The sequence below is a fragment of the Eptesicus fuscus genome, chromosome 8 (genome assembly GCF_027574615.1).
Source record: "Eptesicus fuscus isolate TK198812 chromosome 8, DD_ASM_mEF_20220401, whole genome shotgun sequence".
NCBI classification, from domain to species: domain Eukaryota; kingdom Metazoa; phylum Chordata; class Mammalia; order Chiroptera; family Vespertilionidae; genus Eptesicus; species Eptesicus fuscus.
The window spans coordinates 75734322-75760767 of NC_072480.1; the positions used below are offsets into that span (position 1 = coordinate 75734322).

Consider the following 26446-nt stretch of genomic DNA (forward strand, 5'->3'; position numbering starts at 1 on the left):
GGTCAGGGGCATGTACCTTGGTTGCGGGCACATCCCCAGTGGGAGTGTGCGGGAGGCAGCTGATTGATGTTTCTCTCATCTATGTTTCTGATCTCTGTCCCTCTCCCTTCCTCTCTGTAAAAAATCAATAAAATATATTTTAAAAATAATAAAAATAAATAAAAGGTTTGTTTTAGAGGCAGCCTTCTCCTTATTTAAAGGACAAGCATCACATGGGAATGGAGGAAATGCTGGGAGACCCCCTCCTAAGTGGTTTAAGTACTAATGGCATCACTAGACTACCAGCATTTGCTCTCCTTGGCCTGTATCCCAGAGAAATGAAGACTAGGTTCATGTAGAAACTTACACGCTAATGTTTACAGCAGCTGCCCAGCTGTCCTTCAGCAGGTGAATGTTTCAGCCGGCTATGGGCACTGTGGTCCATCCACATCAGGGAAGACTACCCGGTTTTAAAACCATTGGTACATGACTTACCAGGGAATTGTGTTGAATGAGAAAAGCCAACCCCAAAGGCTGCGTATTGTATGATTCCGTTTGTGTGAGATGTATGAAGACAGAATTTCAGAACGGAGGGAAGATTGCTGGTTGCCAGGTATTAAGGAGGGGGTGGGGGTGGGAAGGATCCTCACGGGGACAGAATGTTCCACCTCTCTTCGCTGTGACATGTCAGTATCCTGGCTGTGACCTAGTGCTATGATTTGTTAAGATGTTGCCATTGGGGAAACTGTACTTGAAATCTATGATTATCTCAAAATAAAAAGTTTAATTTTAAAAAGGAAATGAGCAAAAATTACTTCCTTATATATGATGTAATTGCCTGCTAGTATTTCATAATTTTGGGAGAAGACTATGATTTGCTTCTGCTCAAAGCTGCTCAAGTGTATGACTTACGTAATTTTTTTACATTGCTTTATCCATTCCAGAATATTTTTCTCTTTGAAAATAGCACCCAGCACATTTGTCTTATCTGGATGACTTCCTTACGGTTTCCTCAATCATTGGTTCTTAGTGTTTTGTTTTTCTTCATTTGACTATAATTACTGAGCACCTGCTATAGTTGCCAGGTATGGTGTTAGGTGTTGAACATTTTGCATATTAGGTATTCTCTGTGAGACTCACTCCTCGTTTATTGCTGTGTGATATTCCATCATATATTTCACAGTTCATCCTTTCTGTTGTTAGCTACTAGGGTTTGTTTCCATTTAGGGCTGTTATGAATAAAGCTGCTGTATATTCTCATATGTGTTCTTTGTTGGACATGTGATTTCACATCTGATGAATATATGTCTAGGAGTGGAGTCACTGGGTTATAGGGTATACATGTGTTTAACTTCAGTAATTTTCCATGCTAGTTTTCCCCAAGTAGTTATACTGGTTTATACCCTTACCAGAGTTGTGTTAGAGTTTAGTTTCTTTTTATCCTCACCAACACTTGTGTTTTCTGTCAGTGTTTGCAATTTTAACCATTCTTCTAGGTGGTAGTATCTCGTCAGGGTTTTGATTCTCATTTCCTTGATGACTGATGGTGTGAGCCAAATGCCTATTAGCCAGATGGACATCCTCCTTGGGGATGCACCTGGTAGAGTCTTAGGTTATTTCTCTATTGGGTTGGTTATTTTCTTACTCATTTGTATGAGTTTCTTATTTGTCCTGCCAAAATTTTGACAAATTTTTTATTTACTGATTTAAAGTGTACAATTCAGTGGTTTTCAGCATATTCACAACATTGTACAACCATCACCACTCTCCAATTTCAGAACCAATTTCTATCACCCCAAAAGAAACCCTTTACCTCACAATTCTGTCTGTTCCCCACCCCTTAGTAACCACTTATCTACTTTCTTTTCCTACGATTTGCCTCTTCTGGACATCTTATATAAACGGGATCATATAATATGTGACCTTTTCTGTCTGGCTTATTTTACTTTGCATGTTTCAAATGTTCATCCATGCTGTAGCATGTTTTAGTACTTTGTTCCATTTTATGGCTGAATAATATTCTATGTCAGATATATTTTTCCTACTGTTTCCCAGTTTGTGACTTTCCTTTTCACTTGCTGAATGGCTTTTTTTGATGAACAACAGTTCTTAATTTTAATGAAGTCAAGTTACCCATTTTTTTTTTGGTTAGCAATTTTTATATTCTATGTAAAAGACTTTTGCCTAGCCATGGCCAGTTTAGCTCAGTGGTTAGAGCAGCAGCCCGTGGACCTGTGGGTTTCAGGTTCAATCCCAGGTCAAGGGCACATACCTCAGTTGCAAGGTCGATCCCCAGCCACAGTTGGGGCTTGTGTGAGAGGCAACCAGTTGATGTGTGTGTCTCACATCAATGTTTCTCTCTCTCCCCCTCCCCTCTTCTCCCCTCCTCTCTTCCCTCTTTTCCCCTCTCCCTTTCTCCCTCTGTCCCTCTTCCTCCCTTCCGCTCTCTAAAAGTGAATGGAAAAAATATCCTTGGGTGAGGATTAAAGAAAAAGACCTTTACCTACCCCTGGATCACAAAGATACTCCCTGTTGTCCTCTAGAAGTGTTACTGCTTTACTTACCTTGTTTAGATCTGTCCATCTGCAGGTGAGAGTAACACATGATGGAAGGAAGTGGAATTTGTTTTTTCACGTGCTTTTCCCCACGCTGTGTGCTGAAAGACCCCTCCCCCCCCGTTGTGCAGGGTCACCTTGTCAAAAACCAAGAGGCTGCCTGAGTGCTCGTGTGCGTGTGCGTGTTTCTGACCTGCACTCTGCTCCCTTGGCCAGCATACCTGCCCTTACAGCTGGCAGTGTAGCGCCAGCTTCCTTCTCCATCAGTGTTGTCCTGGCTCTGCAGGGTGGTCAAAAGGAGGTTTACCGTTGTTCGTATGGAAAATAATATCATAATTAATAATACAAGAATAAACTGTATTTTTCGTACTCACAACTGTAAACCTACTTTATTCCCGCCCTGTATTTGTGGTCTTTCCAGTGTCCATGTATGTTTTTAGATTCAACTTGTCACTTTTCACACACAAGAGGTTTTGTTGTGATTCCACTGAGCCTGTAGGCCAGTTGAGGGAAAGTGACCTTTGCCCTCCTGAGTGTGGCACACACCCTCTGTTTACCGAGGTCCTCATCCGCGTTTCTCAGCAACATTTTGTAGTGTTTGGTGCGGAAGCTGTGCACTTCTTTTATTTATCCCTAGGTGTTTGATGAGATTTGATGTTATTGTAAATGGTATTTCTTCAAAAGTTCATTTCCCCACCATGTGTCTGATGCTGCTATTGTCTATAGTTTTACTGTCTCAAATTAAAAAGGTATCTTTCTAGTTGTTTTGCATCAGTAATGTCACATAAAGAAGTCTGAAACTGTGCATTTAACAGAACTATACAGGTAGAAGCCTAATGATCCATAACTTTTCTGTCTGAATGTGGCATTATTGAATCTAGTTATGTCTAGATTTGCTGGTGCTTCCCTCTGGTTTCCTGCCATCTCCAGGTAATTGCTTATTAGCTGTGTCTGCTTTCTCTAAGCAGTTTAAGTTGGTGATGGGAATAGTTTTTTATACAAAACATTTTTCTAAATTTTTTTATTGAATTGAGAGAGGAAAAAAAATGAGAGAGAGAGAAAGAGGAAAGGAACATCGATGTGAGAGAGAGACACATTGATCAGTTGCCTCCCATATGTGCCCAGACCAGGGATCGAACCTGCAACCTAGGTATGTACCCTGGCTGGGAATCCAACCCCAACCTTCTGGTGCATGGGATGATGCCCCAACCAACTGAGCCACACTGGCCAGGACTACAATACTTTTGTTGTTGTTAATCCTCCTCCATTGATTTTTAGAGAGAGTGGGAAGGAGAGAGAGAGACATTGCTCTGAGAGACATCGATTGGTTGCCTCCTGCAGTACACTGACCAGGGCCGGGGATCGAGCCTGTGAGCAAGGTTCGTGCCCCTGACTGGAATCGAACCTGGGACCCTTCAGTCGGAGGACCAACGCTCTATCCACTGAGCCAAACTGGCTAGGACTACAATATATTTTTTAAGCCAGAGTCAGGCTCTTCCTTGATTCAAGGTAAAGAAAATGTATCACAAATATTTAAAACAAAATTTGGAAAACACTCTTAATTCAAAAATTTCACAGCTATCTAGGTAAATTGTTTCAAATGTTTTAAATTAATTTTTTCTCCTGTATGGTTAATTCAACTCACGTTAGCGTTCTCATGTCGTCTCTCCGGGTCATCCCCACAGAGGCACCACTGGGGATTTCATAGATGTACAGCAAGATTTGATTTTCACAGCTTTATTGTGATGGTTCTGCTAGACCTAACAAGGCTGTCTTTGGGTGTGAATCCTACTTTGGCAGAAGCTGTTGGTAACTGGTGGCACTGTGTGTGTGACGTGGTCCTTCCCTCCTCCCCAGGTCACAGAGCTGCTGGATGTCTCCATGGAGCTGGGCTGCTTCCTGGCCGGAGCGCTCATCTCTTCCCAAGGCCACATGGTCACCGAGGAGATTGTGTCTTACATCGAGCCGATTCGCGACTTCCTGGCTATCATTTTCTTTGCATCCATAGGTAACTTTCTGCTTTACATTGGAATATTTGAATTGTGTTTGTTAAACATTTGCAGATTACCTCTGTAATCTCTTTATATACTTACTAGAGGCCCGGTGCACGAAATTCGTGCATGGGGGCGGGGTGTGTGTGTCCCTCAGCCCAGCTTGCACTCTCTCCAATCTGGGACCCCTCGAGGGATGTCCGACTGCCCGTTTAGGCCCGATCCCAGTGGACATCCTAAACGGGCAGTCGGACATCCCTCTCACAATCCAGGACTGCTGGCTCCCAACTGCTCGCCTGCCTGCCTTCCTGATTTCCCCTAACCGCTTCTGCCTGCCAGCCTGATCACCCCCTAACCACTCCCCTGCCAGCCTGATTGATGTCTAACTGCTCCCCTGCCAGCCTGTTTGCCTCCAACTTCCCTCCTCTGCTGGCCTGGTCACCCCTAACTGCCCTCCTCTGCAGGGTTGATTGCCTCCAACTGCCCTCCCTTGCAGGCCTGGTCCCTCTCAACTGCCCTTCCCTTGCAGGCCTGGTCCCTCCCAACTGCCCTTCCCTGCTGGCCATCTTGTGGTGGCCATCTTGTGTCCACATGGGGGCAGGATCTTTGACCACATAGGGGCAGCTATCTTGATCTTGTGTGTTGGAGTGATGGTCAATCTGCATATTACTCTTTTATTACATAGGATAGAGGCCTGGTGCATGGGTGGGGACCAGCTGGTTTGCCCTGAAGGGTGTCCTGGATCAGGGTGGGGCTCCCTTGGGGTGTGGAGAGGCCTGGGCGAGGGGCCTGTGGTAGTTTGCAGGCTAGCCACGCCCCTGGTGACCCAAGCAGAGGCCCTGGTATCTGGAATTTATTTACCTTCTACAATGAAAACTTTGTAGCCTGGAGTGGAGCCAAGCCTCCTGCTCGCTCCGTGGCCAGTAGCCATTTCTCTTGGGATCGATGTATCTTCTATAATTGAAACTTTGTATCCTTGAGTGGAGGCCTGGGCCCGCCAGAGTGTGTGGAAAGCTTGGCTTCCTCTGTTGCCGGGGAAACCCAAGCCTCCCTTCTGGTAGCCATCTTGGTTGGGGTTAATTTGCATACTCGCCCTGATTGGCTGGTGGGTGTGGCTTATGTAGCGGAGTGGTGGTTAATTTGCATATTACTCTTTTATAAGAGAGGACTAGTGGCCCAGTGCACAAAATTCGTGCACTCAGGGCGGGGTCCTCCCAGCCTGGCCTGTGCCCTGTCACAGTGTGGGAGCCCTGCAATCCATCGCCCCAAAGAGGTAGGCCTCTGCAAGCCTCACGTCTCTGCGCCCAATGCCGGGGACGGAGACGCAAGCCTCACGCAAGTCCCCGCCCACCTGCATGCAGCCTCCTGATCGGTCATTACGCGTGAGGGCATCATGACCATTTGCATATTAGCCTTTTATTATTAAGATTTTTATTTATAGACTAGACAGTGGAAACAGTTCCCATAAAAATTAGAGTCTGAGGCGAAATCTTATTTAAAAAGAGGAAAAGTTTGAATTAAGGGATGTTAATTTGCTGATTGGTTGTCATGCCCCATCAATGCTAAGATGCACGTGTAGGAAGGCAGTGTAAAGGCTCAGGTGTCCTCAGGGAAGACAACTCTTGTTTTGACTCCATAGGAAGGGCCCCGGTGCTCAGCAGGTTAGCAGCTTAATGTCAGTGCATCAAAATGGGAAGTTTGGGAGGAAGTATTAATTTTGATACAAAAAAAAAGGTAAATTGGCAGTGCACGTACTACTCTGGAGATTTCCCTGTGTTGGGGGAATCTTAGTGGCCAGTCCCGGAGAGGACCAGCAGTACAGAATCCCAGCCTCTGTGCTGCAGCATTTCCGCATGGCACCTCCTTATTCTCGCACTCTTACGGCCTGGAAAGTCCACACACTCCTCACTGGTCAACAGGTTCTGTGTGGTCCCAGCAAGACTTTCAGAACATGGAAAAGCAGATTCTAAAATTTAAATGGAAATGTGAAAGGCCCTGAGGAGCCAAGGCAGTTCTCAAAAGAAACACAAGTGGGAGGGTCACACTTGAAAGAGGTCAAATAAGCCCAGCCAGTGGGGCTCAGGGGTTGAGCGTTGACCTATGGACCAGGAGGTCACAGTTTGATTCCGGGTCGGGGCACATGCCTGGGCTGTGGGCTCGATCCCCTGTGTGGGGTGTGCCGGAGGCAGCCAATCAATGATTCTCTCTCATCATTGATGTTTCTATCTCTCACCCTTCCCCTTCCTCTCTGAAATCAATATAAATATATATTTTTTTAAAGAAAAAGAAAGAGGTGAAATAAGAGCATTCACAAGCAGTTTTAGTAATCGGGTATGTCCCTGAAAGAGCCCCTCTCAACGGATGTTTGCCCCGTCCTCTCTGCCCCTTCGCTCCTCATCCTCTCTGCCCCCACTCTGTGTCTCTCTGTCTCCCCTTCTCCCCTCATTTTCTCTCCTTGGCCCTCTCTTCTGCCTCTTCCGTCCCCTTCACTCCACTGCTGGAAACACCCCCTCAGCATGCTAAGTAAGCTCTGCTGATTCTGATTCCTTGAACTTCCATTCCTGGTTGATGATTCACTTCTTTTCTGTCCGTTCTTTTTCAGAAAAGGTCTAATAAAATTGATTAAATTGTAACCCTATTCTCACCACATTCCAGTCCTGCGATCCATTCCTAAGGACCCTCCCACCCCCAGTCACCCTGACTAGTTGTTCCACTCTGTGTCCTACCTGCTCGGGCCTCCTGGAATGCTCGCTTGTTAAAAAACTAAAACTTCACAAATATGTTATTTAAAACAGACATGTTTGCTCTAATATTTTTCATTATTTGAAAATAATCATATCTTGATTATTAAGAGCCATGCTTTGTAACAATAACCATTGTACATATTTTTGCTTTGGTTATTCACACTCAATATATCAAAAGGAATTCAAGTTAATTTCCCTGCCAACTGAGAAACACATGTACAATCAGGTTTTTATTCTCTAACTGCTCAGGGACATAATTTTTTTTTTGTTCCAGGGTTCTAAGCAACAAGTTAATAGCATCTGTTTAAGAAGACACCTTTGCTTTTCTGCATATGTAGACCTCGATGTCATGTAAATGAATGGTGGGGTCCTGTTTTTAACAAACATTGATCGATCTCCTGCCCCCGCCAGGCCCTGTCAGAACCACAAAGATGACCTGTACCCAGCTGCTGCATCCAGTGCCCATGAGCCAGTCGGTTCTGGGTGATAAGAGTGGGTCCTGGGGTCACTGCCACCAGCAAGTGGGAGCGAGGGATTCAGGCTGAGATCCTGAGGAGAGGCCTCCTTAGAACGTCACAACCAAGGGCAGTCTTAGGCCCAGAGTGAAGGGGGGAGAGCACTGCTCATGTGGTTCTTGGAGGTGCCCCGAGGCAGTTGTCACATGTCAGTGTTACCTAGCACCTTGCAGCCCTGGATCCTTGCTCACTTTCACATCTGTGGGCCTGGTGTGTGTACACAGTGACCGTGAGAACAATTGTTTATAAACACGGGTACCAGCTTTACATGTCATGCTGTGTTCACTCACTGCCCAAATCCACAACTGCAAATGAGGAAGCTGAGGAAGAGAGGTTAGGAGACATGCCAGCGTCTACAGTTGGTTAGTGGTAGACCTGGGATTTTAGCCCAGAGCCTGTACTGTTTACTGTTGTGCTATTCCAGGTATGCACTTGGTATTTGTTGCAAGAATGAGTGGCTTTAAGTGGAAAAACTGGAGCATAGCTTGCTAGCCCTCCTGTCACAGTTCTCTGTGGCAAAGACATTATAACGTGGACTTCATCTCACTCCGCTTTGTTCATGTCACTAAGTACTGGCTCCATTCGTTTGGTGTCAGCGTTGCTCTCCGCACAGGGCTCTGCTCGAGGCCAGAAGTCGGGGGAGTGAGCAGCCTCCACCCTCAGAGCAAAAGCCTCTGCCATCTGGCCTGTGCTGAGCATCCCACTGGTGGTCGGGACAGTGAGGGACTCTGGGGGGGGCCCAGGAGCCGCCCACAGCTAATGCTTGGAGAACGCTTAAACAGACAGCACAACAGGATGGTGCTTACAGGAATTCTTCCTTCTATTGGAACAAATCTGAGGAGCTCGAGAGTTAATAGGTTTATCAGTGAGAAACAGGTGTGAATTGGTTCGGAGACGGGCTGTGTGATCCTGAAAGAATTCCCGTGCCCGTCTTCTTCCTCACAGGCCTCCACGTGTTTCCCACTTTCGTGGTGTACGAGCTAACCATCCTGATGGTCCTCACGTTGGCGGTGGTGATCATGAAGGTACGGAGCCTCTCAGTCATTCGTGATTGGTAAAATTCAGGTTATCTCGGGGTTTACATGTCCCACAGCACACATACTTCCTCCTGGGCCTGAGTGCCTGCCCACAGCGATGCCGAGTCTGTGAGCCCCCAGCAGGGCCACTTACCTGGAACACCCGTCAGTGAGACGCCCCTCCTCCCCCTCCTGCTACCCCACGGCCTGGGGACAGGTCTGGGTTAGGATACAGGTGGTTTGGGTTTGTTTCCTTTGTTTTTCTCAGAATTGAGTATGTTTATTGACATTTATTTATTTATTTATTTATTTTTTTAATTTCTTTATTGATTAAGGTGTCACATATTTGTCCTCATTCCCCCATTCCCATCCCACACCCCTCCCCACGGTTGCCCCAATCCCCTGATGAACTTAACCATTGGTTAGGCTCATATGCATGCAAACAAGTCCTTTGGTTGATCTCTCCCCCCTCCCCCCACCCTCCCCTACCCTCCCTCTGAGGCCCGATAGTCTGATCGATGCCTCCTTGAATTGAATATGTTTAAAACTGGGAGTTAGAAAGCTGGAATGGGAGAAATAGCTCTCTGATCCTCCAGAGAAGTCCTTGCACTAGAATTTGACTTTAATCCTAAATGAGTCTGAAGAACCATAGAACCTGCTCTTGTGATGCCTGCTGATACACATCTTCCCGGTCACGAGAATTATTTCACCACTCTCCTGTGTCTGTCCTCCAAGACTACAAATCATTGCATTGCCTCTATTAACTTTTAATGTCCTGACCTGCTCCGTAGCTATCTGGCCTTGTGGATTATAGAAATTGACTTAAAATATTTCCACTGGAAGGAGCCAGAATCCCCGATGATTGTCTAGCTGCCCTACTGGCTCCAGGCTGCTTACCCCTCTGGAGAGTGCTTACATGAGAGAGATACATTCTTTCTTATTAAAAATAAAATTCCCATTTGAACGCTCTGTAACATCTAATGCTGTTCATTTAGTTCTGGGGGCCGGGGAGGTTTTGTTTTCTGCAAATGAACCCAAACCCTGGATTTGGCCTTGGTGTTCTGTGTGGTTTTATTTCAGACGTTTTGTGTTTATTTGGTGCCTTCAGCATAGAAGTGCCTCTCCGTGTGTTATTCGAGGGCTGCCCCGGCATTTGCGTCCCCTCTGTCCCGGGTGCTTGGCCGCCCGGCTCTGATTAAGCAATAACACGGGCACTCTCGCAGTTTGTTCTGGCAGCACTGGTCTTGTCTCTCCTCTTGCCAAAAACCAGCCAGTACATCAAGTGGATCGTGGCAGCGGGGCTGGCCCAGGTCAGCGAGTTCTCTTTTGTCCTGGGGAGCAGAGCGCGCAGAGCCGGCATTATTTCTCGGGAGGTGAGTCTCCCCCCACTTCTTGTAAGTGTTCTGATCGGGCAGGTGCTCCGTCAGTGTCCTGTTAGACACCCCTCTTGCTGATGTGTGAGCATCGTGTGTGCGCAGTTGACTGTGTGTCCACCTTCCATTTGCACTTACATTTTCCCTCTGCATTTTTCAACTTCATTATTTGTCCTTTTTTAACTGGCTATGAACTAGAATTTGATAAGTATCATTTGATGATCCGTGATTGTCACTAAATTTGATAAGAAGGAGGTTTTTTTTTTGTGATGGGTGGTGGGGTGTGGCTCTAAAGTGAACAAAGGATTCCCAACCCCATGGGTAAATATGCCGCACTCTGTGCTTCCTGGTGTTAAAAGTTTAATGTTTAAAACCTGAATATGCTTCCAGGACCAGATAACTGAGTTGAGTATTAGCCCCGAGTGAGCTAAGGGCAAATTGATGCTGTAACTAGGGAAAGCATTTGATAACTAAAAATAGAGCATTACGAGAAACATCGAGAGGAACCAAGATGGCGGCATAGTTAAACAACTAATCTGCTGCCTCACACAACAATTTCAAAAATACAACTAAAAGACAAAAACGTCTACCACCCAGAACCACGGGAAAGCTGGCCGAGTGGAAGATTTACAACTAAGAAGAGAAAGAAGCACAATCGCTGAAAAGCTGAGGTACGGAGGCGCGCGAATCGGGCCGGCGGCGGGCGGCTCGGTGCGCGGCTTTTCTTCAACCCGCAGGGAGACAAGCTCCCGATCGCTCTGAAATCCAGTTTCTGGGGACACTCGGGGGACCCAGCCACCTACGGGGAGAAGCTGGACTCTCGGCCATCGGGTCGGAAAGTGAGAGTGACTTTTGCAGTGGTGCGCCCAGCAATCATTGTTTACTGCGCTGGAGTGCGGGGCGCAGGGACTTGGAAATGTGGAAAGGCAGAGACGGCTGACGGCAGCCATCGCCGTTGGCCACGCCCCAGCCTAGTGACGCCCTGAGGCCCCGCCCTGAGGCCCCGCCCCGCACATTCTACAAACCCGCCCAGGCTCCACACAGCGGCTTTTGCATATAAATGGCCTGTTCTGGAGCAGCTTAACCAACTGCAGCTCCAGTCAGACTGCTCTAAAACCGCCCAAGCAAAGGAGGAGAAAACTAGCCCTTGCTGTAGCTCCTGCTGGGGGACACACAGTACACAAGGGTACACCAAGAGTGTCCACCTCAAGTAACTGGGAGGCTGACCCGTTGAACCAATAGGACACCTAGTACACAAAACTACCCTACCAACTTAGGGAAGCAGAGAATATGAGAAGGCAAGGAAACAGATCACGAACCAAAGAAATGGAGGAGAACAAGCGACTGGACATAGAGTTCAAAACCACGGTTATAAGGTTTTTCAAGAATTTCATGGAAAAGGCCGATAAATTCAATGAGGTCCAACTAGAAATTAAACATACACTGACTGAGATAAAAAATATTATACAGAGACCCAAAAGCAGACTAGAGGATTGCAAGAATCAACTCAAAGATTTGGAATACAAAGAGGCCAAGGACACTCTTCCAGAGAAGCATGAAGAGAAGAGAATTCAGAAAGTTGAAGATAGTGTAAGAAGCCTCTGGGACAACTTCAAGCGAACCAACATCAGAATTATGGGGGTACCAGAAGAAGAGAGAGAGCAAGATGCTGAAAACCTATTTGCAGAAATAATGAACGAAAACTTCCCCCACCTGATGAAAGAAATAGACTTACAAGTCCAGGAAGCACACAGAACCCCAAACAAAAGGAATCCAAAGAGGACCACACCAAGACACATCATAATTAAAATGCCAAGAGCAAAAGACAAAGAGAGAATCTTACAAGCAGCAAGAGAAAAACAGTTAGTTACCTACAAGAGAGCTCCCATACGATTATCAGCTAATTTCTCAACAGAAACCATGCAGGTCAGACGGGAGTGGCAAGAAATATTCAAAGTGATGAATAGCAGGAACCTACAACCAAGACTACTCTACCCAGCAAAGTTATCATTCAGAATTGAAGGGCAGATAAAGAGCTTCACAGATAAGAAAAAGCTAAAGGAGTTCATCACCACCAAACCAGCATTATATGAAATGCTGAAAGGTATTCTTTAAAAAGAGGAAAAAGAAGAAGAAAGATAAAAATTATGAGCAACAAATACATATCTATCAACAAGTGAATCTAAAAGTCAAGTGAATTAAAAATCTGAGGAACAGAATAAACTGGTGAACTTAATAGAATCAGGCATAGAATGGGAGTGCATTGATAATTCTCAGGGGGAAAGGGGTGTATGTGTGGGGAGTATGGGAAGAGACTGGACAAAAATCATACACCTATGGATAAGGACAGCGGGGGGCGGGGAGGTAAGGGAAGAGGGGGTGGTAGGAACTGGGTGGTGGGGAGATATGTGGGGAAAAAGGAGAAACAATTGTAATCTGAACAATAAATATTCATTAAAAAAATAAATAAAATAAAATAAAATAAATAAAAATAAAAATAGAGCATTACTGTTTCAGTGAAAACAAGATGGAGATTAAAGGGAGTTTTGTTGTTGTTGAATGTATAAAATGTCAGGTAATAGTATAGGAATTTGAACTCCCTGCTTTTGAACTGCTAGCTCTCTAAGAAATCACATGTGTGCCGGGCTGGAAAACGGCGTACTATGTACTGTGGAAATCAGCTGTTTTTGTGTTCCCCAGGGTAGAAACAGTTAACTTCAGGATGTTTTTAAGTCATGGATTTGCAGACACACAGTTCCTAATAGTAACTTCTATTTATAATCATTTTTTACTCTATAGCCCTCTTCTGCAATCTAAGTGTCACTTTTTGCCCCTTTTGATGTCTACCTCAGCAGTTGAACTTCTGGGCCTGAAGGGGTTTGCCCTGCTCTCATTCCCCTCCTCAGGGCAGGGGCCACAGCCAGAGGCCTCCTGACTGCCCCGCCTTACAGCGTCCCTCCCTAAGTTGTGATGGTGTCGGTAAAGTCCACCCAGCCAAGTGACACTGTGGGTATTTGGACCTGCACACCTGCTCCCTAATAAATGTGGACTGGATGAATATAAAAGTTCTAATTGGTACACGTGAAATGCTGGTAGGCATTCAAAATTAAGTGGTTGTCTCCTTGTATCCATAAGTGTGAGGAAAGTAAGTCCTACTATTAAAGAGCACTTAAAACAATTGCAGAAGAATGGAATTTGTGCATGAGCTCCATCTGAGACCTGCCCTGAGGCTGTATCTTACTCTAAGTGACGCCCAAGGCGTCAGTCTGTCTAGTGAGCCCAAGCGGTGACTACGATTGCACAGACTCCAGTGTGTGCACCAGTGATGCATCGACCTGACAAGTTTCCACTGATGGTCTGACCTCAGTCCACCTCACATCCAAATGTCGAGGCCCCTGTGTCTGTATGGGGTTGTACCTGAGAGTGTATCTGTGGTTTGAGGTGGACATCGTAATCCTGAGTGAGACACACCCAGACTTACCTGTTACAGGTGCACCTCTTAATCCTGAGATGACGCTCAGTTTTAACCTGTTGCAGGTGTACCTCCTGATCCTGAGTGTGACCACGCTCAGTCTCTTACTGGCCCCGGTGCTGTGGAGAGCTGCAATTACAAAGTGCGTGCCACGACCAGACCGGCGGGCAAGTCTCTGAGGGCATCAAGATGATAAACAATTTTGCAAAGCAAAACCTGTGTGCAGGGAAGCCTGATATTTCAGACAGTTCTGTAACTGCACTTCGGGGAACAAAATATGCTATTAAGGAGGGGGGTGTCTTATTTGCCCAGCTTTATAATCTATTACTGCCATATTTTAGAATCTTCCAGAGTAATTTATTGCGTTCAATTGATCATGCACAATATAAACATTACGCTGCATTTTATAAGTCGCCTTGACTATTTTGCCTGGATGTGCCTTTTTTTCGGAAATTAATGTTAACTTTCTATTGTTATTTTATCAGTTCATGATATCTTGGTAAAAAAAATTAGAAAGCTTTTTTATTTATTGTACAACTTTGGTGTTGTAATCTGTTGGTCAGTATTTGTTATTAAAACATTTCTGTGATGTGAAGTTTTAATTCTGGTAATGAGTTTGAAAAGTTACTTTTAATCCTTAAAGCCTATGTTTTCTAAAATGAGATGTGTCTATTTGTTTTTTATTATAACAATTTTAAATAAAACACTTTCATGTCAATTTTTATTAGGTTATATAATTCTTTTTAAATATTTGGTTTTGGAAGTCTTTAATAAAGATCCTTTATGATCAAAATATAACTAATTGAAACTTATTGAAAATTATTTTAATAAGATTTTTGTGTTTTACTAATCTTCATCAATTTGTTGTTGTTGTTGTTGTTGTCATTTGTATATTACCACACTATTCTCCAAGAGACCAAATTAATGTAGTGCTATTTGCAAAGCCTAAGTTTTAACTTTCAATTTTAAAAGTATATTTTGGTGATTATGTGCCCCATTTTAGAAAACCACACAGATGACGAGCTGATCCTTATAAAGATTTCCCTAGGGGGTACTTTAAGCTACAGTTTCCCTATAAATATTGGCTCTCAGAGCCTAAATATTTGACCAAAATACTTGGACAGACATGTTAGGTGGAATTATGTATTGCAGATATAAATTATGGATTGCAGTAATATAAATTAAAACACTTTAAAATGAAGTAAATTGCATCTAGTCTGAAGTAAGTCCATGGAGAAATGATACAAACATGTGCTTATTTTTAGAAAATAGCATTGGTCATATTCATTTCTAAATTATACAGATGGTCCTGCCCATTCCCTTTGAGTCATTGGGTGTATACACAGCAGTGTGCTAGGCATCCTGGCTTGGCCCTCACGTGATGCTGCTGAGGCCTTCCTATCCCATCTGTAACACTATCTTATTCCATCCAGCAAGCTGGAACACGCTGAAGGCTTCTGGGATACATTTTGTTTTGTATCTCCAGCACCCCAACAAAGCCAGAAGTTCATTACGTTTTGTTGAACTGAATGAAACCTATTTGATGTGCTGACATCAAGTTTTCAACAAAGCGTGGAGTTCACATCACTCTGAGAATGAAGTAAATAAAGATGCACACTGCCTGGCCATCGTGGTTCAGTGGTTGAGCAGCAACCTATAAACCAGGAGGTCACAGTTCGATTCCCAGTCAGGGCACATGCCCTGATTGTGGACTCGATCCCCTGTGTGGGGCGTGCAGGAAGCAGCCAATCATGCTCCTCTCTCATCATTGATGTTTCTATCTCTCTCCCTCTCCCTTCCTCTCTGAAATAAATAAAAATATATTAAAAATATCCTATCTAATAAAGAGGGAATATGCTAATTGACCATCACTCTGTCACAAAGATGGCTGCACCCACAGCTGAGGCCAAGTTCCCATAAGGATCCTTAAGGAGCAATCAGCAGGGACCTGAGGCTATGCCCTCCCCAGCCCCCGTGGGTCTTGACAGGGGACCTCAGGCCACGTCCCCCACCCAGCAGGGCTTGACGGGATCTCAGGCCGCACCGCCCCCCCCCCAGTAGGGCTTGAGAGGGAACCTCAGGCTGTGCCCCCCCACCCAGCAGGGCTTGATGGGGGACCTCAAGGTGCACTTCCCGTCCTGGTGCTGGGCTAGGGGACCTCAGGCTGCTACCCCCACCCTAGTGCCAGGCCGGGGGACCTCAGGCCGCACCCCCCACCAGGTGGGGCTTCACAGGGGACTTCAGGTCACACCCCCCACCCAGCAGGGCTTGACGGGGACCTCAAGGTGCGCTTCCCGTCCTGATTGTGGGCTAGGGGACCTCAGGCTGCTCTCCCCGCCCCAGGGCCAGGCCGGGGGACCTCAGGCAACGCCCCCAACCAGGTGGGGCTTGACGGAGGACCTCAGGCAGTGCTCCCCACCCAGTGGGGCTTGACGGGGGACCTCAAGGTGCACCCCCAGTGCTGGGTCGGGGGAACTCAGGCCGCGCCTCCGCCCAGCGGGGCTTGATGGGGGACCTGAGGCTGTGCCCCCCTGCCGGTGGGGCTTGGTGGGGGACCTGAGGCTGCACCCCCCTCCCGGTGCTGGGCCAGGGAACCTGAGGCTGCGCCTACCTGCCTGGCGGGGCTTGATGGGAAACCTCAGGCCATGTCCCACACCTAGCGGGGCTTGATGGAAGACCTCAAGGCACGCCCCCCACCCCAATCTGGGCTGGAGGACCTCAGGCCATGGCCCCCATCCTGGCGCTGGGCAAGGGGACCTGAGGCTATGCCTCCTGCCCAGCAGGGCTTGACAAGGGTGGGACTGGCCTGGTCTGGATCTAGCCCAATGGGGGGGTGGTGCTGGCGGGGTCTGGGTCTCACGCAATTTTGAGGTCCATGTGGGTGGTGGGGACTTGACTCTGGGTCCCGTGGTGAGCCCCAGACTCTGACAGGAGGAAGGTTCTCATATACATTTTACTAATTTTCTTTCATCTCTGACACTTCTATTATAGAGAAAGGGCAAATAGCAATATTAAATTATTTCCTCTAATTAATCCCCCTTTAATGTGCATGAATTTCGTGCACTGGGTCACTAGTATAACTAAATAAAGATGCATACTTAATGACAAGAGGGAATGCCTTTAGAAGACTCTGCCTGTGGAGAATGCTCCTTGGAGAGTCTTAAGTCATCAGGTCACCATGAAGCCATGGACAGCTCCACCTTCACCCCCACCAGGGCCCACCCTCCTTCCTCAATACCTACCTGGGCCCACCCTCCTCCAGCCCCAGGACTTGGATTCTTTACCTTTTACTCACCTGTGTCTTCACCCACACCGCTTGTGTCTTCTGCATCTATAAACTTGCTTCAGTCAACCCCATATTGAACTCACAAAGCCCTCTCTCAACCCCGTCCTGACTCCCCTTTTCGTCCAGACTTGCAGAAGGCTCAGGGAATTCGTCTCCATCCCTTCAAACTCCTGCACCTGGGAGCTGCAGACCACCTGCCTCTCAGATACCAACATTGAACCAACCCGAACAATCCCCTGCCCTCCCCCCATCACAGGCCTGCCTCCTCTCAGCATTTCCTGTGTGTGTGTGTGTGTGTGTGACGAGTGTGTAGAGTGAATCCTATTGTAGATATGTCTGCCAAAGGAAACGTGTGCTTGCTGACCAGCCCGGTGGTGACATCATCATCTTGAATTTAAAACTGTGTCTAAAGGTTTGATTCCTACGAGACTGACATGCTTGGAGAATTGAACTTTCAGCCCTGAGAATTCTAAAGACAGATGGGAGAAGGGTGTGTCGGCCACCTTAACACCCACAAAACCTGAGCAGTACTAGCTGACCGCGAATGCCTTGTGTCAGATGTCCCCCAAGCACTTCATCTGGGTGATCAGGTGTTACACCTGGAGCTCTAACCTGAAACTCCCACAACCACTGCACGCCCCAGCTCTCCTGTTGCAAGTCCCCACACTCGTCACACGTGCTGCAACCTGTCAGCATCCACCTGTGGTGTTCCTTGTCTCATGGGTCAGAATTCCATCTCCTAAACTTCTGACGGCAGGGCCATCCTCTTCTGTGGAGTCTAAAGCTTTGCTGAGGGTGCGGAGAGCAGGCTCGCAGCAAGTCAGCTTCCTCGGTTCACACAACTTGGAGCATCGCACTACACGTGTTATGGAACTTGACTCAGGCCTAAAGGAATCAAAAAAGAGAATGTCAAATACCAGCTAGCTACATACTTACACAGTAATTTAATATTGCTTAGAAGATTAAGGTGTGAGTAGCAGCTATGAGAGCAAATCTTTCATGGGAGGTCAGGAAAGAAACTTGCCTGATTTATTTAAGGAACAGATATAAAATCAAATATTAACGCATCGTTGCTTATGCGCAAAACAGGTGAGGGGTGTGTAGAAGTGAAGAGGGTTACTGCCTCTAGGAACCCGTGATCTGGTGTAGCAAACTCACGAATGAATGGAGCAAAAGGGACCTGCTCAGAAGTCAAAACCGGGTAGACCGGGAGAGCCAGGGAGCAGGCAGGAGGCGTTAAATGCTGACTGTGGTCTTCAAGGCCTCTTGGGAGAGGCGTATGGGCTGGACGTGCAGTGGTCAGAGGTCAGTGTGGAAGCGAGCAGGGAGGGCGTTGCCGACAACACACGGGCCTGAGAAGAGCCATGGCACTGCAGGGGTGCGGCTCTGCTATGTCAGGGCAGCAGGTAAGAGAAGTGAACAGAGCAGAGGGCCTGAAGGGGCCCCTTGAGCCGAGTCTTCCTCTGAGTGCTAATCCATAGTGTGACAGTGAAGACAGCAGCAGTGCAGCGGGACACATCCCCTGGCCGTGAGAGTTCTCCAGAGACAGAGCATGGAGGTGACAGCTACATCTGCTTTGGACACATTTCCTGCATTGAAAACAGTCCAGCCCCGGCTGGTGTGGCCAGGTTGGGCATCCTCTGTGCACCGAAAGGTTGCCGGTTTGATTCCCAGTTGGGGCACATGCCTGGGTTGCAGCTCCACCCCTGGTAGGGGGCGTACAGGAGGCAGCCCCTCTCTCTCTCTTTCTCTCTCTGAAAAAAAAAAAAATCAATAAGAATATTTTAAAACACCAATTGAGGTGTGTCAAAATCCAGGATGGGTGAAGATGAGGCACAGACTCAGGCCCCCCTGCAGGGATGCATGTGGAGCCAGGTGCGAGCACCGTGAGGGCAGACTCCACTGGGCAGGTGCAGATGGCTCTTCAAGAAGACAAGCAGTGGCAGGTATTCCAGAAGCAGGCAGGTGAAGGGGCTGAAGGGGAGAGGCAGAGTGAACGGGTTCTGCAAATGGGTGACTGCTCTGATATCTCGGACTTTGGACATCCTGCTCCCTAGAGCTCCTTGGATATCACTCTGACGTCCAGCCCTTGGCCGACAGCACAAATGTCAAGATACTTCTGCAGTGTCATTGATCACAGTTCATACGGTGTACCCCCTGTTGCCCCACCAAACAGCATGGGGGTTTCCTCTGACCCCTGGGCTGGCACCCCACCCTTGGAACCTAGTAAAGAGCCCCAGGTCCATGCTCTCTACCTGTGACCTTGCTGTGTGGACTTTGCGTATGCCATGTACATTCCCGGGATTGTGAGTAAGAACTCTTGTTTCTCAAAATTCCCTAATGATTATTGCTGAACTGTATCCAGTGACCAAACTAAGACATAAGTGCCAGTTCAGCCACAATATTGGCCCTAGTGAGAAAAATGTTCCTGGGGGCTTATTATGAGTCATATGGGTTCAAGGGCATGCCTCGCATTTCTAACTGAGAGCATCACTACCCATAAGCTGGGCGTGACATAACAGATGCAATCTGCCAAAGCTCACACAGAAGAAATAGGTAATCCGAATAAGCCTATATGTAAAACGGAATCAATAATAAATAACTTTGTACAACAGAAAGTACAAGGCTCATATTGGTTCATTGGTGAATTCTACCAAACATTAGAGGAAGAAATTGTATTAAAAGCTACAACAGGCTATAGAAGAAAAATCACAGTATCATTTCAATAGACACAGAAAAAGCATTTTATAAAATTCAACACTCATTCATGATTTAAAAAAACTCAGCAAACTAGTGATAAAAGAGAATTTGCTCAACTTAATAAAGAACAACTACAAAAATGTACAGCAAACATTTACCTAATGGTGAGAAACTCAGAGCTTTCTTGTTAAGATCAGCAACAAGGCAAGAATGTCCTCTCTCACCACTGCTTTTCAACCTTTTCAACATTATGCTGGAAGTCAAAGCTAATGTAATAAGACAAAAAAAAAAAACAAAAGGAAATAAAGCATGCATATAAGCATAACCAAAGGACACAAATAGTAGGGGGGCGGGGACAGGGGAGAGGTCAATGGGGGGAAAAGAGGACATATGTAATATTTTCAACAATAAAGAATTTAAATTTTCAAAAAAGGGTACTAAATTGGTAAGAAGGAAATAAAAGTATCGTTGTTTGCAGATTACATGATTGTGCATGTACAAAATCCAACAGAACTGCCAAATAAAACCCTCTGGGACTAATAATTATAGCAAGTTTTCAGGATATCTTAGCAAGATTAATATACAGGGTAGGGCAAAAGTAGGTTTACAGTTGCTCGTATGGAAAATTGTTTTGTGTACTCACAACTGTAAAGCTACTCCTGTCCCACCCTGTACAAAAGTCAATCGCTTACCTATATACCAGCAAGACCAACTAGAATTTGAAATTAAAAACATAATACCATTTACATTAGTACCCCTAACACTAAATAGGTAAATATAAATCCAACAAAATATGTACAATAGTTAAATATAAACCCAACAAAATATGTACATAAAGAAAGCTTCAAAACTATGATGAAAGATATCTAAGAAAAGCGAAATAAATGTAGAGATAGTTCATGTTCATGAATAGGAAGCCTCATGCATTATGCCAAGATGGTAGTTCTTCCTAACTTGATGTATAGCTTCAGTGCCATCCCAGTGAAAATCCCAGGAAGACCTGGTACAGATATTAACAAACTGATTCTAAAGTTTATGTGGAAAGACAAAAGACACAGAAAAGCCAATACAAAATTAAAGGAGAACAAAGTCAGAGGACTTACACTAGTCAACTTCAAGACCTACTATAATCTTCAGTAATCAAGACCACATGGCCCTAGCCGGTTTGGCTCAGTGGATAGAGTGTCGACTGCAGATGGAAGGGTCCTGGGTTCGATTCCGGTCAAGGGTACATACCTCGGTTGCAGACTCCGCCCCAGCCCCAACCCTGTTTGGGGCACGTGCAAGAGGCAACCAATTGATGTGTTTCTCTCACATGAATATTTCTCTCTGTCTTTCCCTCTCTCTCAAAATCAATGGAAAAATATCCTCAGGTGAGGATAAAAAAAAAAGACCATATGGTATTAGCAGAAGAATAGGCAACTAGATCAATAGAACAGATAGAGAACTTATCACTGGAACTTCTCTTTGACAAAGGAACAAAGACATTACAATGGAGAAAAAAGTGTTTTCAACAAATGCTGCTGGAATAACTGGATATCCACGTGCAAAAAGATGACTCTAGATATGGCACCTATCCTTTTCACAAAAATTAACTCAAAATAGATCATAGACTAAATATAAAATGCAAAACTATAAAACGCTCAAAAGATAAAGAAGAAAATCTAAATGACCTGTTTATATACAACACCAAAGGCACAATCCATGAAAGAAATAATTGCTAATCTGGACTTCATTAAAATTAAAAACTGCTCTGTGAGAGATCCTGTTGACAGAATGAGAAGACAAAGCAAAGACTGGGAGAAAATATTTGTAAAAGACATATATGATGAAGGTCTGTTATCTAAAATATACAAAGAATTCTTAAAGCTTAACAAGAAAACAACCCAATTTAAAAATGAGCAAAAGAAGGGGGTTGGGAGGAGGTAGAAGAGAGTAAAGGGGGGCTAAGTGGTGAGGGAAGGAGACTTGACTTGGGGTGGTAAACACACAATAAAATATACAAATAATGTATTATAGAATTGTACACCTGAAACCTATATAATGTTATTAACTAATGTCACCTCAATAAAATAAGTTCAATTTAAAAAGTAGGTAAAAGAACTGTTCGGACACCTCATCAAAGAAGATATCCAGATAACAAATAAGCATATGCCATTAGAAAATTAAAACAATAATGAGATACCACTACACTCCTAATAGAATGGTGGAAATCCAAAATGCTGACAAATGCTGGTGAAGATGTGGACCAACAGGAACTCTCATCCATTGTTGGTGGGAATGAAAAATGGTACAGCCGCTTTGAGTTGTATGAGCACTTTTTAAAAAAAATATATTTTATTGATTTTTTACAGAGAGGAAGGGAGAAGGGATAGAGAGCTAGAAACATCAATGAGAGAGAAACATCAACCAGCTGCCCCCTGCACCCTCCTGACTGGGGATGTGCCTGCAACCAAGGTACATGCCCTTGACCGGAATCAAACCTGGGACCCTTGAGTCCGCAGGCCGACGCTCTACCCACTGAGCCAAACCGGTTAGGGCTGTATGAGCACTCTTATCTTACAACTCAGTGATCATGCTCCTTGATATCTACCCAAATGAGTTGAAAACTTATGTCCACACAAAAATCTGCACATGGATATTTATAGCAGTTTTGTTTGTAATCATCAGAACTTGGAAGCAACTAAGATATCCTTCAGTAAATTGTGGTACATCTAGACAATTGAATATTACTCATTGCTAAAAAGAAATAAGCTATCAGTTTATTTTGTTCATCAGATTCCACATATAAATGAGATCATGTGATACTTGTTTTTCTCTGACTGGTTTATTTCACTTAGCATAATAATCCCCAGGTCCCTCCATATTGTCTCAAAGGGTAATAGATTTTTCTTTTTACAGCTGAATAGTATTCCATTGTGTAAACATACCACAGCTTCTTTATCCACTCATCTACTGATGAGCACTTGGTCTGTTTCCAGATCTTAGCTAGCCTATATAATAAAAGACTAATATGCAAATTTTTTTCAATTCAACAAATCTTTATTGTTCAGATTATTACAATTGTTTCTCCTTTTCCCCCCATAGCTCCTCTCCACCGGGTTCCCACCCCACCCTCTGCCCTTACCTCCCCTGCACTGTCCTTATCCATAGGTGTATGATTTTAGTCCAGTCTCTTTCTGCATCCCCCATACCGCTTTGCCCCTGCAAATTATCAGTCCACTCTCTTTCTATGCCCCTGATTCTATTATATTCACCAGTTTATTCTGTTCCTCAGATTTTTAATTCACTTGATTTTTAGGTTCACTTGTTGATAGATATGTATTTGTTGTTCATAATTTTTATCTTTACTATTTTCTTCTTCCTCTTCTTAAAGAATACCTTTCAGCATTTCATATAATACTGGTTTGGTGGTGATGAACTCCTTTAGCTTTTTCTTATCTGTGAAGCTCTTTATCTGACCTTCAATTCTGAATGATAGCTTTGCTGGGTAGAGTAATCTTGATTGTAGGTTCTTGCTATTCATCACTTTGAATATTTCTTGTCACTCTCGTCTGGTCTGAATAGTTTCTGTTGAGAAATCAGCTGACAATCGTATGGGTGCTCCCTTGTAGGTAATTAACTGTTTTTCTCTTGCTGCTTTTACTATTCTCTCTTTGTCTTTTGTTCTTGGCATTTTAATTATGATGTGTCTTGTTGTGGTCCTCTTTGGATTCCTTTTGTTTGGGGTTCTGTGCGCTTCCTGGACTTGTAAGTCTATTTCTTTCACCAGGTGGGGGAACTTTTCAGTCATTATTTATTCAAATAGATTTTCAGTATCTTGCTCTCTCTCTTCTTCTGGCACCCCCATAATTCTGATGTTGGTACACTTGAAGTTGTCCCAGAGGCTTCTTACACTATCTTTAACTTTTTGGATTCTTTTTTCTTTTTGCTTTTCCGGTTGAGTGTTTTTTGCTTCTTTGTATTTCAAATCTTTGACTTGATTCTTGCGTTCCCCTAGTCTGCTGTTGGGTCTCTGTATAATATTTTTTATTTCAGTCAGTGTATGTTTAATTTCTAGTTGGTCCTTTTTCATATCCTCAAGGGTCTCGCTAAATTTATCAGCCTTTTCTAGGAAATTCTTGAAAAACCTTATAACCGTGGTTTTGAATTCTATATCCAGTAGTTTGTTCTCCTCCATTTCTTTCATTTGTGATCTGTTTCTTTTCTTTTTTTTTTTTTGTATATTTTATTGATTTTTTACAGAGAGGAAGAGAGAGGGATAGAGAGTTAGAAACATCGATGAGAGAGAAACATCGATCAGCTGCCTCCTGCACACTCCCTACTGGGGATGTGCCCGCAACCAAGGTACATGCCCTTGACAGGAATAGAACCTGGGACCCTTGAGTCCGCAAGCTGATGCTCCATCCACTGAGCCAAACCGGTTTCGGCAATTTGTGATCTGTTTCTTTGCCTCCGCATTTTTGCTGCTTCCCTGAGTTGGTAGTGTAGCTTTGTATGCTAGATTTCCTATATGGCCCTGTGGGTCAGCCTCCCCAGTTACCTGAGGTGGACACTCTTGGTGCACCCCTTTGTGGACTGTGTGTACAGCCTTGTTGTAGTTAAGTCTTGATTGTTGTTGGTATCACTGGGAGGAATTGACCTCCAGGCCAATTGGCTGTGAGTGTCAGCTGTGTCTACGCAGGGAGACCTTCTCTGCTGGAGACAGACTTCTAGGACCAGACTTGCAAAATTGCAAAAGCCTCTGTGCTCAGCTTGGGTGGGGTGGAGTCTCAGGGCTGAGCAGACAGTCTTGTCTTCCCATCAGCCCTGCCCTTACGCACGCGCCTCCAGACCTCTGCCTTCTGCGGCTCCCCTGAGTTTCCACCTGACAGTCCAGATTCCCCCTGTAAGAGCGTGGGTCCCCCAGGGGCTCGCCCGGAACTGGGTTTCAGTGCAGTCAGAACTGGGGTTCAGTGCAGTCGGGGGCATCCTTTCCCCTCCCGTCAGGGAAAGCCAGCCAGGCACTCAGCCGCCCTTCCTCTCTGCGCACGTGTCTCCATACCTCAGCCCTTTGTGGCTCCTCTGATTCTCCGTGAGCTTTTCTCTTTCCTTCTAGTTGTAGAATTTCCACTCAGCCAGCTTTCCTGTGGTTCTGGATGATGTCTGTTCTGTCTTTTAGTTGTTGTTTTGAAATTGTTGTGCGAGGCAGCAGTTTAGGTGCTTACCTATGCCACCATCTTGGTTTCTCTGTAATATGCAAATTGACAGAACGTTGGAACGACCAGTCGCTATGATGCGCACTGACCACAGGGGGCAGATGCTCAATACAGGAGCTTCCCCCTGGTGGTCAGTGCGTTCCTACAGGGGGAGAGCCGCTCAGCCAGAAGCCCTGAGCCGGGCTCATGGCTAGGGAGCCTCTCCCACCTCCACAGCAGTGCTAAGGATGTGGGCCTGAGCCGTCAGTCAGACATCCCTGGAGGGCTCCTGGACTGCGAGAGGGTGCAGTCTGGGCTGAAGCACGACCCCCGCCCCCCCCCCCGCCTCTTCCCAGTGTATGAAATGCCTCTAGTTGTAAATAACACTGCTATGAACATAGGGTTGCATATATTCTTTCTAATAGGTGTTTCAGGCTTCTTAGGATATATTCCTAGAAGTGGGATCACTGGGTCAAATGGCAGTTCCATTTTTTAAGTTTTTGAGCAAACTCCACACTGTTTTCTATAGTAGTTGTACCAATTTGCATTCCCACCAGCAATATACTAGGGTTACTTTTTCTCCACATCCTCGGCAGCACTTGTTGTTCATAGAATTATTGATGGTAGCCAATCTGGCAGGTGTGGGGTAATACCTCATTGTCATTTTGACTTGCATCTCTTGGATGATCAGTGATGTTGAGCATTTTTTTTCATTTGTTTCTTGGCCTCTTTGGATAAGTGTCTGTTCAGGTCCTCTACCCATTTAAATATATATATATTTATATATATTGATTTCAGAGACAAAGGGAGAGGGAGAGAGAGTTAGAAATATCAATGATGAGAGAGAATCATTGATCAGCTGCCTCCTGCACACCCCCTACTGGGGATTGAGCCCACAATCTGGGCATATGCCCTTGACTGGAATCAAACCTGGGACCCTTCAGTCCACAGGCCAACACTTTATCCACTGAGCCAAACTAGCCAGGGCTAGGCTACCCATTTTTAAATTGGATTGTTTGTCTTTCTTTTGGCTTTGAACTGCACTGGTCCACTTTTACGTGGATTTCTTTTTTTATTTGACTGTACAGTTCAATTGAGCTGCATAATTCAAACCAATGTTGTTCAAGGCTCAACTCAGTAGTTGGGAATCCTCATAAGTAGAGAGCTAACTTAACTTATACCTGGATTTTTGACTGTGCACATGGTCAGCACTCCTAACCCCCACATTGTTCAAGGGTCAGCTGTGTACACTAAACATCAGAGCTTCTAAATATATGAAGCAAACATTGACAGAATCGAAGAAAGAAATAAGCAGCTTTGCAACAATATGAGACTTCAATACCCCACTTTAAATAATGGATAGAACACCGGGCAGAAAGTCAACAGGATACAGAGGACTTGCACAACAAATTGAACCCAACTGACATATAGAGAACACTCCACCCACCATCAGCAGAATACGCATTTTTCTCCAGTGCACACGGAACAGTCTCCAGAATTAGGTCCCTGAGGCATTGCCTACACTTTGTGAGATAGCAATGCATTAAAGAATAGGTCTTACTTGGAGTCTATTTCAGTGACCCTTAGTTTCTCATCAACCCAGAAGCAGGTCAGTCCATTGAAGAATTTTAAGCAAAA

The 26446-nt window shown here is 45.1% G+C and overlaps 1 protein-coding gene across 6 annotated transcripts in view; it reads left to right on the top strand.

Annotated features, from left to right (window-relative positions):
• Positions 1-26446, top strand: part of TMCO3 (transmembrane and coiled-coil domains 3) — a 64935-nt gene that overhangs the window by 32266 nt on the left and 6223 nt on the right. For 4 of the 6 annotated variants that reach the window (XM_028148773.2, XM_054719982.1, XM_028148772.2 and 1 more), the window contains 4 exons: positions 4392-4542; positions 8730-8809; positions 10024-10173; positions 13711-14307. In XM_028148773.2, coding sequence (XP_028004574.1) covers positions 4392-4542; positions 8730-8809; positions 10024-10173; positions 13711-13824 — 495 coding nt within the window. In that variant the 3' untranslated portion in view covers positions 13825-14307. Of the gene's footprint in view, positions 1-4391; positions 4543-8729; positions 8810-10023; positions 10174-13710; positions 14308-26446 lie in introns of those variants that run through there. The other 2 variants (XM_054719984.1, XM_054719985.1) reach the window with 2 other exon arrangements.